The following is a 14,982-nucleotide window of genomic DNA, read 5'->3' as shown; positions in this document are numbered from 1 at the left end:
TTCCTCGAGGGGCTAAACAAATTCGGCAAGTCCATAAAGACTCTCATCAATTTTTATAAAGGACCAGGAGCAAGCATCCTATCTGGATACATCACGGCTTGGCACAGCAACTGCTCTGGCCAGGACCATTAGAAACTACAGAGAGTTGTGAACCCAGACCATCACACAAACCAACCTTCCATCCACTGACTCCATCTACACTTCCCACTTCCTCGGGGAGGCAGCCATCAGAGACCCCTCCCACATCCCTTCCAGCCTCTTCCATTGGGCAGAAGATACAAACGTTAAAACTCACATACCAACAGGCGCAAGAGCAGCTTCTTCCCCGCTGTTATTAGACTGCTGAATGGACCATTCACATTTTAAATCTAATGTCGATCTCACTCTCTGTACACCTTCTCTGCAGCTCTAACACTATTCCTCACTCTGTTCTATCAACCTAATGTACTTTTATGCTATGATCTGCCTGCACTGCACACAGAACAAAACTTTTCACTGTACCCAGGTACACATAACAATAATAAATCAAATCAAATCAAGAGGTTCAAACCAACCTCAGCCTATTGCAGACCCTTCAGCCCCAACCTCAGCCTATCCTTCAGACCCTCCAGCCCCAACCTCAGCCTATCCTTCAGATCCTTCAGCCCCAACCTCAGCCTATCCTCCAGCCCTAACCTCAGCCTAGCCCACAGCCCCTCCAGCCCCAACCTCAGCCTATCCCACAGACCCTCCAGACCCCCCAGCCCCGCCCCCTGCCGAGCCTCCAGCCCCACCCCTGCTGAGCCCTCAGACCCTTCAGCCCCAACCTCAGCCTATCCTTCAGCCCAGCCCTCAGACTCATTTTGAACAAAAAGGAGAGAGGGTGGAATTAGGCTATTTAGGCCCTTGAGCTGGCTCTGCTATTTAAGTCAATTTTCTACCTGAGTGCCATTTTTTTTTATTTGCTGATGGGGTGTGGTCTTTGCTGGCTAGGCCAGCATTTCTTGCCAATCCTCGAATTGTCCAGAGAGCAGTCAGGAGCGAACCACATTGCTGTGGGTCTGGAGTCGCACGTAGGCCAAACCAGCTTCCTCCCCTAAAAGAAGCCTAGATGTGGTTTTACAACAATCGTTTCAAGGTCATCATTAGACATTTAATTCCTATATTTTCATTTCGATTATTGGATTCAAATTCCACCAAACAGCTGTGGCATGGTTCGAACCCACGTCCCCACATGGGTCTCTGGATTAACAGTCTAATGACAATAGCACTGAGCCATCACCTCCCACTTCCCCCGTATCCCTTGGAAACAGAGGGAGTTGATGTTTCAAGTCGGGTACCGCTCAGCCTCAAAAGAATTCCAAAGAAGAGTCACATTTGCCAACAGGGATAGATAAAGACGGATGACAAATGTGAAGCATCAACCCCAGCACAGACCAGGCCGAATGTCCTCTTTCTGTGCTGTAGATCCAAAGCAATGCAATATACAAGGATCAATCATAGAGTCATACAGCCGGAAACGGTTCCTTCAGTCCAAACTGTCCATGCCGACCAGATTTCTCAAATTGAATTAGTCCCATTTGCCAGGATTTGTTCCAAATCCCTCTCAATCTTTCCTGCCCATGTACCTGTCCAAATCTCTTTTAAATGTTGTAATTGTACCAGCCTCCACCACTTCCTCTGGCAGCTCATTCCATACACGTACTACCCTCTGTGTGAGAATCACCCTTAGATTGCTTTTAAACCTTTCCCTCTCACCCTAAAACTATACCCTTTGGTTTTTGGGCTCCCCTACCTTGGAGAAAAAAATCTTGCCCATTCACCCTATCCATGCCCCTCATGATTTTATAAACCTCTATAAGGGCAGACTCCCAATGTCCGAGGGGTAAAGGTCCAGCCTCTCCTTATAAGTCAAATCTTCTATTCCCAGTAACGTCCTCGGAAATGTTTTCTGGACCCTCTCCAATTTAATAATATCCTTCTGAGATCAGGGTGACCAAAACGGGACACGGCACTCCGTAAATGGCCTCACCAATGTCCTGTGCACTTGCAAAGTGATGTTCCAACTCCTATACCCAATGCGCTGATCAATGAAGGCAAGTGTGGCAAACACCTTCCTCACTAACCTGGCTTACCTGACATGTTTCTGCTCCTCGGGTGCTGCCTGAACTGCTGTGCTCTTCCAGCAACACTAATGCAGAATCTGGTTTCCAGCATCTGCAGCCATTGTTTTCACCTTCCTCACTAACCTGCCTTATCTGTCATGTCACTTTCAAGGAACTATGTATGTGCACTCCCTAGGTCTCTCTGTTCGACAACACTCCCCAAGGCCCTATCATTAACTATACAAGTCCTAATCGTCTTATCAAAATGCAACACCTTGCATTTATCCGATTTAAACCCCATCAGCCAACCCTTCGGCCCATTGGCCCAGCTGATCTAGATCCCAGTGTATTCTGAGGTAACCTTCTTCACTGTCCACTATACAACCTATTTTGGTGTCATCTGCAAACTTATTAAATCGTGGTCTACTTTGAGGAATCACCATTCAACCATTCCAGTGCATCATCAGTCCGCCAAAAGCACAGGGTTAAAAAAAAACAGCTGTATTCTGTCCAATTGAGTGTACGACAGTGAACCTGGTCAGTGTGGGTGGGATTCCACCAGCAGAACATCGGAGACCATACCTGACTTTGAATGTGGGATTTGGAAACCAACTGCAGGTTCTCGAGGTGGGAGTGGAAGAGTGGACTGCGGATTAGATTCACACCCAGGATGGCCTCAATGATATACCCAATGGTGCAGTCATCAGGGAGACGGATCCTCTCTGCTGTGTTCATAAAATTTCCATTGCTAATTGTAAAATAAATCATGTCTTAGATTTAAAATGCAAGTTCTTTACAACACTTCATCATAATTACCACAACACAATGGGATAAATTTATGTCATTAACTGGCATGTGTTATGTAGTAGTTTGTGTGTGTGTGTGCCTGTCTGTGTGTATATCAATATATGTTTGCGTCAGTCTGCGTGTGTGCGTGCGTCAGTCAGTCTGTGTGCGTATTGTTCGGTTGGTTAGGATGTTCGTTTTTTTGAGTCTAATTTATGGGGATGGGTGTGTTCAGTGCCAACACAGCCAACAAAGTTTGCCCGTATCATGTGTCCAATAAGATTGTTTTTTTTATTTCAAAATATACTTTATTCATGTAAATAAATCTCTGGTACTTGTACAATTTTCCATGTTGTTCATAGTTATATACATTGCATGTCTTAACATTACAAAGAACAAATTGAATTAATCGAATTCACAGTTATCCTATTAACAGTTACCTTTATTAACTATCCAGTCTCTTAGTATTTAGCTGTGGCTTCAGCGGAACACACCTACTGAGTGGGTGCCCTGTTATATGAAAGCAAATGAAACTTCTTTAACCCCCAGTTTATGGGGTTCCCATTGTCCATTTGACTGTCCCGTCTCTGGGGTGGCTTGTCTACATCCCCAAGGTAAGCACGAACTGCTGGACCTTCGCTGGGCTGAGGTAGCTATCCAGCTCCTCCCTGGGGTCATTTGCCCGCTCTGGTGTCATTGAGCCAAGGCAAGGGTCCTCACTGTCCAGTTCTGTGTCTGACAGTGGGACTGTCAGAGGATCACAGCTCTCGGTTGCCTGTAGTTGTGGGGCAGTGGTTGTTAGGAACTGAACGGCCAAGCTTCTCAGCCAATCATGGACCTCAACCACAGTGTCTCAGCTCAGTCAGAGGCTAGCACTTTCTTCATCACCATCTCGGTTACGGCCCACTCACTGGTGAATCCAAAGGCAAGGAGGCAGCTATTTCGTCTTTGGTTTCTCGGGAGGTGGGGTATCGCAGGGAGGGGACAAGGGAGTGGGAATCAGAGGTAAAGGCAAAGAGTTGCCTTGCAGGGGGTCATCCTTCTGCCCCATGTCTCTGAATGCCCCTGGACTGGGGCAAGCGGAGGGCCATCTCAAACCCATTAGGACCATCGTCCTGGTTACACAGCTGGGAAACCCATCATTTTTCCCAGCTGTAAGGAAGGCGGATAGATCTGGAAGGTGGTGAATGGAGGCCTTTCAGTGGCTGGTAAGGTGAGGAAGTTTCTAATAGACCTTCTCCCCCAGAATTCTATGGGGAGAGGGCATTCTCTAAGGCCAACTCACCTAATAGTTTCCCTTTTACACTCCTCTCTTGACAGGATGGGAAAATTGGCATCTGGATGGGTATATAAAGGGTTTGGAGGGATATGGGCCAAGTGCTGGCAAATGGAACAAGATTAGATTAGGACATTTGGTCAGCATGGACGAGTTGGACTGAAGGGTCTATTCTTTCCTCTTTCACCACCTCCTGCTCCCTCCCCCACCACCATACCACACCTCTCTCTCCCTCCCCCCATAACCCTCCTCCTAACGCTCACTGGCTACCCCCCATATCTTCTCCCCCTCTGTCCGATCCATCACTCCCCTACCCCTCTCCCTCTCTCAAATCTTTCTATCTTCCAATCACTCCCTCTCTCCTCTCACCCATCCATCTCTCCCCCACCCAGCTTCCTCTTTCAATCTCTCCATCTCTCTATCACTCTATCACTCCTCCTCTCCCCACCTCGATCTCTCCCCAAGTCTCTTCCATTTCTTAATCTCTCAGGTTATCACCCCCTCTCCCAATCTCTGTATCACTGTCTCTCCATCTCTCCCCCTACCCCTCTCCCAATCTCCACCACTCCCAATCTCCCTATCACTCCCTTTCCATCTCTACCTCCTGCCTCTCTCCCTCTCCCTCTCCCTTTCTCTTTGCCAGGATTGAAGGGTTTGAACTATGGGGAGAAGCTGAAGAGGCTGGGGCTGGTTTCCTTGGAGCATCGGAGGCTGAGGGGTGACCTTTTAGAAGTTTATAAAATCATGAGGGGCATGGATAGGATAAATAGACACTGACTTTTTCCTGCAGGTGGGGGGGGGGGGGGGGGGGGGGGGGCGGAAAGAGTCCAGAACTAGAGGGCATAGGTTTACGGTGAGAGGGGAAAAATTTAAAAGGGACAATTTTGTCACAGAGAGTGGTGCGTGCATGGAATGAGCTGCCAGAGGAAGTGGTGGAGGCTGGTACAATTACAGTATTTAAAAGGCATCTGGATGGGTATATGGAGGGATATGGGCTGGGTGATGGCAAATGGAACAAGATTAGGTTAGGAAATTTGGTCAGCATGGAAGAGTTGGACTGAAGGGTCTGTTTCTGTGCTGTACATTTCTGTGACTCTATCACACCCTCTCCCTCCCTCAGTCTAGTCCTGGGTGTCAGTGTACCCCACCTGTATCTGAATGAAATATTCTGGTGGAGGTTTCTTATACCACAGCCAGAACTACTTGTCTCTTTCCGTCCCCGAGTTCAATCCTTCCTCTGCAAATACCCAGCCTTATAAAACTAAACATTCGCACTGCCCCAGAAGTTCTTGACACAGAGAAGTTCTTTATTCAGCCAGAGTCATTGAAAATGAGAACTGCAACAATGATCACTTCCCCAACAGACTCCCTCTGCTGGTACATGTGGATATGGTAGCCTCAACTGACAAATTTCACAGCCCCATGTCCATGACAGGGTGAACCCTGTTTGGGAAAAAAATCCAGAAGGTTTCATCACATGACCTTTTTCTCCCAATGGCCACACCCCTCACTGTTGCCATTGTTTCACTGAGTCCATCCTCTCAATAAACTGTCTCTCCACAGCCAAGTAAACCCTTAAATAAAAGTAAATCAAAAGGTTTTCTTTTCATTACGGGACCCACGGTTTTTCTCCCCCAAGTGTTGCTCCCACAAACTTCCCAGAGACTAATCTGGGAACGTTGGAGACTCCAGACCAATCGAGAGAGTTGGTGACATGGCGAGAAAATGCCTGCTTCCCCTCCCTGACCTTATCAAGCTTTAATCGTAGTCAGGTCTTCATCGTGATTTTCTCAATCAAAGGAGAGGAAGATGGATGTCACATTCTCAATCGAGAAGATCAGACAAAGTCGGACATTAAACCAGAATGGTGGCAGAGCTTGGGGAATGAGAGAGTGCTCAAAACAGCAAGGTGATAAGAATTCAGTCCCGTTAAAATCCCACACGCCCTCTTCATAATAACCTGTAGTTGAAATGCCTACCTTGCCCACGGTGCCATCTTCAGCGCCAATCCTCGGTTAATACAAAACCCAGCGCCTCCAGTGGCGAACCAGAAGAAGACAGATTTCTGCAAACATTAAGGTCAAATCATCATTCCTTGTCACACTTTTTTTTATTCATAGAATCCCTGCAGTGTGGAAACAGGCCATTTGGCCCAACAAGTCCACACCAACCCTCTGAAGAGTGACTCATTCCTCGACCCTATTACTCTACATTACCCCGATTAATGCACCTAACCTACACATCCCTGGACACTATGGGACAATTTAGCATGGCCAATCCACCCTAACCGGATTGTGGGAGGAAACTAGAGCACTTGGAGGAAACCCACGCAGACAGTGCGTAACTCCACACTGACAGTCACCCAAGGCTGGAATCGAACCCAGGTCCCTGGCGCTGTGAGGCAGCAGTGCTAACCTCTGAGCCACCGTGCTGCCCCCAGTCACCTCCAGACTTATGTTCTGCTTTCTAACAGAAAAGGGAGGCGTTCCCATTCATGGTACAGTGGTAAAGTCCCTGGGCTTGTTATGCAGAGGCCCAATGATTCAAATCCCATTATGGACACAGTGCAATTTAAAATCAGTTAGTCTGGGAAGCTGCCCCTCTCAGCGATGAAACCACCATTGATTGTTTTTTTTTTAAAATCCCATCTGGCTCATTGCCCTGCTAAAGAAAGGATATGATTAAATTGCAGATGGTGCAGAAATGATTTACAAGGAAGCAACTGGGATTGGAGAGAGTGTTATTAGGAGAGGCTGGGACTTTTCTCGCTGAGTCTAGGAGGTCAAGGATTGACCTTGTAAATAAATGTTTATAAAATCATGAGGAGCATAGATAAGGCAAACAGAAAACATCGTTTCCCCAGGATAGGGGACTCCAAAACTAGAGGGCATAGGTTTAAGGTGAGAGGCAATAGATTTAAAAGGGACCCGAGAGACAACTTTTTTGCACAGAGTGGGGCTCGTATGTGGAAATCAACTGCCAGAGAAAGTGATGGATGCACGTCCAGCTACAACATTTAAAAAGACATTTGGACAGGTAGATGAACAGAAGGGGTTTAGCAGAATATGGGCCAAACACAGGCAAATGGGACTAGTTTAGTTTGGGACATCTGGCCAGCATGGACGAGTTGGACCGAAGGGTCTGTTTCCGTTCCCTATGACTCTCTGTGAAAGCTGGCTTCAGTTTTCCCCACAGTCCAAAGATGTGCAGGTTAGGGTGAATTGGCCATGGAAAATTGCCCATAGTGTTCAGGGATGTGTAGGTTACGTGCATTAGTCAGGGGTAAATATAGGGTAGGGGAATGGGTCTGGGTGGGCTACTCTTCAAAGGGTCAGTGTGGACTTGTTGGGCTGAAGGGCCTGTTTCCATTCTGTAGGGATCCTATGGTTCTCTGTGTGGGCCTGAGCAAACCACACGGTTCAAGGGCAATTAGGGATGGCTAATAAATGCCTTGAAGCCAACATCCCAGGGGAGACTAAAGGGTAAAAAGCTTCAAGTCACCTTGAACAGGTACCACCATTCCACCATTCAACAGTGACCACATCTACAATGTCACAGAACATCAAATCTTTGTGACCAAGGTCACCATGACCACAAGGTGGAATTTGAGCTGCTCAGCATGGTGAGGGGGCATCAATTTTCCACAATGGTCCTGGACATGGGACAGGAAAATCAGCCGCCATTTCCACCAAGGGTATAGAAATCCCAGCTGGCACTACCCACTTCAGGAGGGTGAAGGTGGCAAATTGGAGTCCCTGGCTAGAAACCTAAACAATTTCAGATGGTTCTCCAGTGCAGTAATGAGACACTATCTTTTGGGTGAGACTTTAAATCATGGAACCCCTACAGTGCACAAAGAGGCCATTCGGCCCATTGGGTCTGTACCAACCCTCCAAAGAGCATCCCACCCAAACCCACTCCCCTACTTTATCTCCAAAACTCATATTTACTGTAGCTAATCCACCTAGCCTGCACATCTCTAGGGTAATTTCCCACAGCCAATCCAACTAACCTAAATACCTGTGGACTGTGGGAGGAAACCGGAGCACCCAGAGGAAACCCACACAGATACGGGGAGAATGTGCAAACTCCGCACAGACAGTCGCCCGAGACTGGAATCAAACCCGGGTCCCTGGGACTGTGAGGCAGCAGTGCTAACCACTGAGCCACCGTGCCACCTAAATACAGTTGTCCCACATGGATGGAGCACACGGGTGTGTGTCTACAACATAGACTGCAGCAGTTCAAGGCACCACCTTCTCAAGGACGACAAGGGAACCAACAATAAATATTGGAACTAAATCAGAAAGTTGCTTGAGAAACTCAGCAGATCTGGCAGCAGCAACAGAGAGAGAAACAGAGTCGATGTTTCGGGTCCAATGACCCTTCTTCAGAACAGTTAACGATAAACGCTGGCTCGTGTCCCATGAATAAATGCAAGACTTCACAGCACTGCCTCGGAGGAGGAGTCACTATCCTGGCCAATATTTAGATCAAGGTAAGGAAAAAACGATAACTATCCGGCCACTGTTCGAGCACTGTTTGTGGGATCATGCTGTGCACCTATGTACAGAAGCGTCTCCTACATTATAGCAGCAACAACACTTCAAAAACACTTCATTGGCTGCAGGATGCTTAGGGTCATTCTGACACTAAGAGGTGCTATGTAAATGCAAGTCTCTCTGTTAGCTCTACCTGAACACCTACTGGAGGTGTTTTCTCTCTAGAATGTTTTTCTTTCTGCAGTCAGAGGCTGTGATAACACATTGTTGAGAAACACAAAGAGCTATTCATCGAAATATCAGTGACCACAAAATTTAATCCCAGTGAGGGAATTACTGGCAACGCTTTTATGATTGAAGGCAAAATGTTGTCCAAACAATAGAAGAACTTCCAACAATCCAACAAATTACGACATAAACACAGTGGCTGCAACAGCAAGTGAGAGACTGAATTCTGCAGTCAGGAACTCACCTCCCCAAAGCCTGTCCACCATCTACAAGGCACAAGTCAGGAGTGTGATGGAATACTCCCCACTTGCCCTGGATAAATGCAGCTCCAACAACACTCAAGAAGCTTGGGACCATCCAGGACAAAGCAGCCCACTTGATTGGCACCACATTCAGAAGATTCACTCCCTCCACCACCAACGCTCAGCAGCAGCAGTGTGTACCACTTACAAGATGCTCTGCAGAAATTCACCAAGGCTCCTTCAACAGCACCTTTCAAACTCAGAGCTCTACTGTCTAGAAGGACAAGGGCAGCAGATACATGGGAACACCACCCCCTACAAGTTCTGCTCAAAGTCACTCCCCATCCTGACTTGGAAATGTATCACCGTTCCTTCACTGTTACTGGGTCACAATCCTGAATTCCCTCCCTCAGGGCATTGGGGGTCAACCTGCTCAGATGGACAGCAGTGGTTCAACGCGGCATCTCCCCTCTGCCTTCTCCAAGGCATTTAGGAACGGGTAATAATCCTGAGCTAGCCAGAGACACCCACATCTCTAAAATGAACATAAGGACAAAAGGCTGGCTGTTTGTCCACAGGGAGGGGTTGCAATAGCCTGGACTGGTATTGCTGGGTCAAACCCCAGGAACATCCCCCTCTAAAAGCACTCTGAGATTTCCTGTGGCACATGGACTGCTTTGATTCAAGGTAGCAGCCCTCCACTACCTCAAGGGCAGTTAGAAATGGCCTAGCCAGCAAAACCCATTGTCCGTGAACAATTTCCTTTAACCACCAAAACCTCCTTCAGCAGTACACTCCAATTTTAATGACCATTTCCACCCGGAAAGACAGGGAGAGCAGAAACAGGGGAAGATCACTATCCACAAGTTCCCCTCCCAAGCCAATCACTGTCCTGACCTGGAAATATACCATCGCTCCTTCAGTGTGGCTGGGTCAAAATCCTGGAAGTCCCTCCCCGAGGGCATTGTGGGTCAACTCTCAGAAGGTGGGACTGCAGCGGTTCAAGGAGGCAGCTCACCCCCTCATGGGGGCAACAAGGGACAGGCAATAAATGCTGGGCCTAGCCAGAAGCATGTGCCTCTTGTGAACCTGTTCTTCACTTTTAACATTAACGATCTCCAGAGTATGAAAGTGGGGCAATGACGCTGCAACATTCCCTCAATCCTGCAGTTTGGTACAGGCCAAGAGTGTAACCCAGGATTATCCAGGAATAAGGCATAAAGGGACAGTCTTTTGACTCCAGTCCAGGAGTCCTGCTAATTAGACCAGGTTGCTGTAAATCATGGATATTAGCACAAACTCTACGGGGTACTGTAAGAATAAAGCCAGTTATCTCCACTGCAATGTGCCCCCTTTAACATCCCCCTCTATTGTGGAATGAACTGCCTGAGGAAGGGGTGGACGCAGGTACAATTACAACGTTTTGGATCGACACATGAATAGGAAAGGTTTGGAGGGGTATGAGCCAGGAGCAGGCAGGTGGGGCAAGTTCAGTTTGGGATTATGGTCAGCATGGACTGGTCGAACCGAAGGGTCTGTTTCCGTTCTGTGAGACTCTGACCACAAAAAAGCATCATTTTCTGAAGAGCACTCCAACATGTAACAAACCAATGACGGAGCGTCTTCCTAACGCCCAATAACCTTTCATAAATAAGAAGGGGCTGGCTGAAATAGATTCAGTTGTGCCTTTCAAAATGGAACCAGACAAAGGTTTTCAACAATTGTGTGTGAAAAATAGGAGAGCCAGTACGGGCATGACTGGCCAAATGGCCTCCTTCTGCTCTGTACCATTCTGCTCAATAACTATCTCTGAAAAGGCAGCATTTCTTTTCTTAAGTCACTTACCGTTTTGTTGTTGGGCAATTTTTCAGACGCTTCGATTGGTCGATCCAGACTGGGCTTTCCGACGTAGACGTCCTGCGTTGGAGGGAAGCTTGACAGCAGATTCAACAAGGCGCGAACATTGACATAATTGTCGTCGTCGACGTGGCAAAACCACCTGAGGGATCAGCACACGGAAGGCCGAGGTTAGAGGTTAAAGGGAGGGCAACTCTCATTGAGGTAAATTGCGCAGACACTGAAGGGGGCATCCCAAGGTGCAAGCACCCTGAGCTCCATGGGGGCGAGGGTGGTCCTCAATGTTCAGATGCCGTTTTCAGAGATTGCCCTTCCTCATTCCGCACAGCTGCAGTCTCCCCACCTCCTACCCCCCCCCACCCCGCAACACTTACTTCAGACGGGATGCGATGAATACGTCGTACTCGGCGGCCATCTTGCAGGACAAGGCTTGGCGGCTGTGTGCTGATGAGCAGTTCGTATTGATCACTCGGTGACCTGGACGGAGAGAGAGGGGAGAGGCAGCACATCATTAACATGATGAACACGAGATAGCTCAGAGCCAATGACGGTGATCCACACGGACTCACGGCCAAACTGCTCGGTACACCAGAGAGCAAGAGAATCAGCCAACATACCTCCTGTTCATTTTACTGTAAGAGGACATTGTGAAACTTGACAGTGTGCAGAAAAGGTTTACAAGGATGTTGCCAGGGTTGGAGGGTCTGAGCTATAGGGAGAGGCTGAATAGGCTGGGGCTGCTTTCCCTGGAGCGTCAGGGCTGATAGAGGTTATAGAGGTTTATACAATCATGAGGGGCATGGATAGGGTAAATAGACAAGGTCAATTCTCCGGGGTGGAGGAGTCCAGAACTAGAGGGCATAGGTTCCGGGTGAGGGGGGAAATATTTGAAAGGGACCTTAGGGGCAACTTTTTCCACACAGAGGGTGGTGAGAAGATGGAATGAGCTGCCAGAGGAAGTGGGGGAGGCTGGTACAATTACAACATTTAAAAGGCATCTGGATGGGTAGATGAAAAGGAAGGGTTTGGAGGGATGTAAGTCAAGTGCTGGGAAATGAGACTAGATTGGGTTGAGATATCTGGGTCAGCATGGACGGGTTGGACCGAAGGGTCCGTCTCTGTGCTGTACATCTCTATGGCTCTATTTGAGCGATAGAAGATGGCCATTCTGTCCAAACCCAGCACTCCTTTCCTCAACCTAACCTTCCCCTATCAATCTATTATCTCACAAAACTAACCTTTCTTTTCTATTCATTCACAGGATCAGAGTGTCACTGGCAAGGCCAGTATTTATTGTCCATCCCAGAGAGCAGTTAGGAGTCAACCACATGGCTGTGGGTCTGGAGTCACATGTAGGCTAGACCAGGTAAGGATGGTCCCTTCCCTTAGACATTAGTGAACCAGATTATTTCCTCCTCTAACAATGGACAATGGATTCATGGTCCTCATTAGACTCCTAATTCCAGATGTTTATTAAATTCCAATTCCACCACCTGCCATGGTAGGATTTGAACCAAGTTCCCCAGGATGTTAACTGGGCTTCTGGATGAACAGCCCAGTGATTAAACCACTAGACCATTACCCCCTCTGAGGCCATTCAACCAGAAGATGTAGGGGCAGAAGTAGGCCTTTAGCCCATTAGTTGTGCTCTGCCTTTTGAAGAGATCATGGCTGATTTCATAGGCGGCACGGTGGCTCAGTGGTTAGCACTGCTGCCTCACAGCGCCAGGGCCCCGGGTTTGATTCCAGCCTCGGGCAACTGTCTGTGTGGAGTTTGCACATTCTCCCCGTGTCTATGTGGGTTTCCTCCGGGTGCTCCGGTTTCCTCCCACAGTCCAAAGATGTGCAGGTCAGGTGAATTGGTCATGCTAAATTGCCCATAGAGTTAGATGCATTAATCAGGGGTAAATATGGGGAATGGGCTTGGGTGGGTTACTCATCGAAGGGTCGGTGTGGACTAGTTGGGCAGAAGGGCCTGTTTCCATACTGTAGGGAATCTAATCTAATCTAAGCCCACAACTCTGCTTTTCCCCACAATCCTTGAATCACTTCTGGATTAAAGATCCATCTAATCTTACTTGACTAATCCTTAAATAACCTAGGCTGGACAGCCCCCTGAAAGAAAGAATTTCACAGATTCACTCCTCTCAGCTCTGTCTTAAATGGGCTGTCTTTATACAGACACTGTCCCCTCTGGTCCAAGAGTCTCCCATAAGGGAGAACCAACCTCTCTGTAGCTAACCTGCCAAGTGCCTAAGAATCTGATACATTTCAATAAGGGTCACCCCTCATTCTTCTTAACTCCATTGCGTACAAGCCAAACCTCAACCTCTCCTCATAAGACAGTTCTTCCACACCCAGGAGCAGCCAAATAAACCTCCTCTGGGTTGCCTCTAATGCCAATATACCTTCCCTTAGATAAGGGGACCATAACACAATTACAGTCTGACTAATGCGCTGTATGGTGTTAGCAAGACTCACCCATTTATATACACCAATCGCTTTGAAAAAATGCCAATGTGCCATTTCCTTCCCTATTAGCCACTGACCCTGGATGCTAGTGTTTTGTGATTCACACGTCGACTACATTAGCTGAGAAAAGTCTTATATTTCCTGAGGTCTTGAAAAGCGTGATAGAAAAACAAGTTTCTTTTTAAACAAATGTGTTTGATTGCTTGTTCAGTCTTTCGTTTCAACTGAGCAGTCATTTCCTGGCAATTTACTGCATCCCGTACTATTTGTATTTAAATGCCATGCAGGACATTGAAAGGAAAACCAGACAAACAGTGAGCAAGATAGGGGGGTGTGAGTGTGTGTGAGTGTGAGTGTGTGAGTCTGTGTCAGAGAGAGAGAGAGAGAGAGAGAGAGAGAGAGAGAGAGAGAGAGAGAGAGAGAGACTGTGTGTGTGTGTGTGTGTGTGTGTGAGTGTGAGTGAGAGAGAGAGAGAAAGAGAGAGAGAGACTGTGTGTGTGTGACAGAGAGAGAGAGAGAGAGAGAGAGAGACGGTGTGTGAGTGAGTGTGACAGAGAGAGAGAGAGAGAGAGACTGAGACTGTGTGACAGAGAGAGAGACTGTGTGCGTGTGAGAGAGAGAGGGTGAGTGTGTGGGAGAGAGAGAAAGAAAAAGAAAGACAGTGAGTGTGCGCGTGCGTGCAAGAGAGTATGTGAAAGAATGTGAACATTAACATGTGTGCATGTATGTGTGAGAGTATGCGTGTATGTATAAGAGAGAGTGTCTATATGTGAAAGTGTCTACGTGTGAGAGAGTGCGTATCTGTGTGTACATCTATGTACTGAATGCTTGTGTGAGAGTGCATGTGTATTCCCTCATAAAACACTACGGTACGACACACTCTGAAGGGTAATCAATACACTACACACATAGTGAGATAGCACCAGAGGAGGTAGAGATAACGTTCGCCAGCATGTAGCCTGGGATGGAGCAATTGAGTGATAACGAGAGACTGGATAGGCTTGGATTGTTTTCCATACATCAGAAAAGACTAAGGGGGGGGGGGGGGGGGACATAAACGATGTGCACAATGTTATGAGGAGTAAGGACAGGTGATTCAATAGCAGCTGTTCCCCTTGGTTGAGGGGTCAATCATGATAGTTTTAAGGTAAAGATCAGGAGATTCAGAGGGGATTTGGGAACGAAACCTTTTCACTCAGGTGGGTGGTAGGAATGTGGAATGCACTGCCTGGGGAGGTAGTGGAGGCTGAAAACCTCACAATATTTGGATGAACACTTCAAATATCATAACATTCAAGAGGCAGGAAATCGGGATTAGCACACGTTTAGTGGTAGCTAGGTCAGTGCAGAGTCGATGGGCCGAACCGCCTTTTCTGTGCAGTATGACCCTGACAGAGACAGAGAGAGATTATCAGCACCATTGCCAGACGGCCCCATGCCCTGCATATCCATTCATACTAACACAAGCACATGAGGCATGCTCCAAAATATAGGCACTGCACTAAAGAGGTAAAACAATGACTGCAGATGCTGGA

At 47.6% G+C, this 14,982-nt stretch overlaps 1 protein-coding gene across 1 annotated transcript in view; it reads right to left on the bottom strand.

The window, feature by feature from the left end:
- LOC140489276 (beta-1,3-N-acetylglucosaminyltransferase lunatic fringe-like) overlaps positions 1–14,982 on the bottom strand; it is a 54,149-nt gene that overhangs the window by 4,837 nt on the left and 34,330 nt on the right. The window contains exons 3-6 of the mRNA XM_072588647.1: positions 11,350–11,452; positions 10,964–11,117; positions 6,126–6,211; positions 2,667–2,832 (exon numbers count right to left, since the gene is read on the bottom strand). Coding sequence (XP_072444748.1) covers positions 2,667–2,832; positions 6,126–6,211; positions 10,964–11,117; positions 11,350–11,452 — 509 coding nt within the window. The remainder of the gene's footprint in view (positions 1–2,666; positions 2,833–6,125; positions 6,212–10,963; positions 11,118–11,349; positions 11,453–14,982) is intronic.

This window comes from Chiloscyllium punctatum, chromosome 18 (assembly GCF_047496795.1).
Source record: "Chiloscyllium punctatum isolate Juve2018m chromosome 18, sChiPun1.3, whole genome shotgun sequence".
NCBI lineage: Eukaryota > Metazoa > Chordata > Chondrichthyes > Orectolobiformes > Hemiscylliidae > Chiloscyllium > Chiloscyllium punctatum.
Note: the sequence above shows the minus strand (reverse complement) of the source record. Positions and strands in the feature narration are given on the sequence as shown.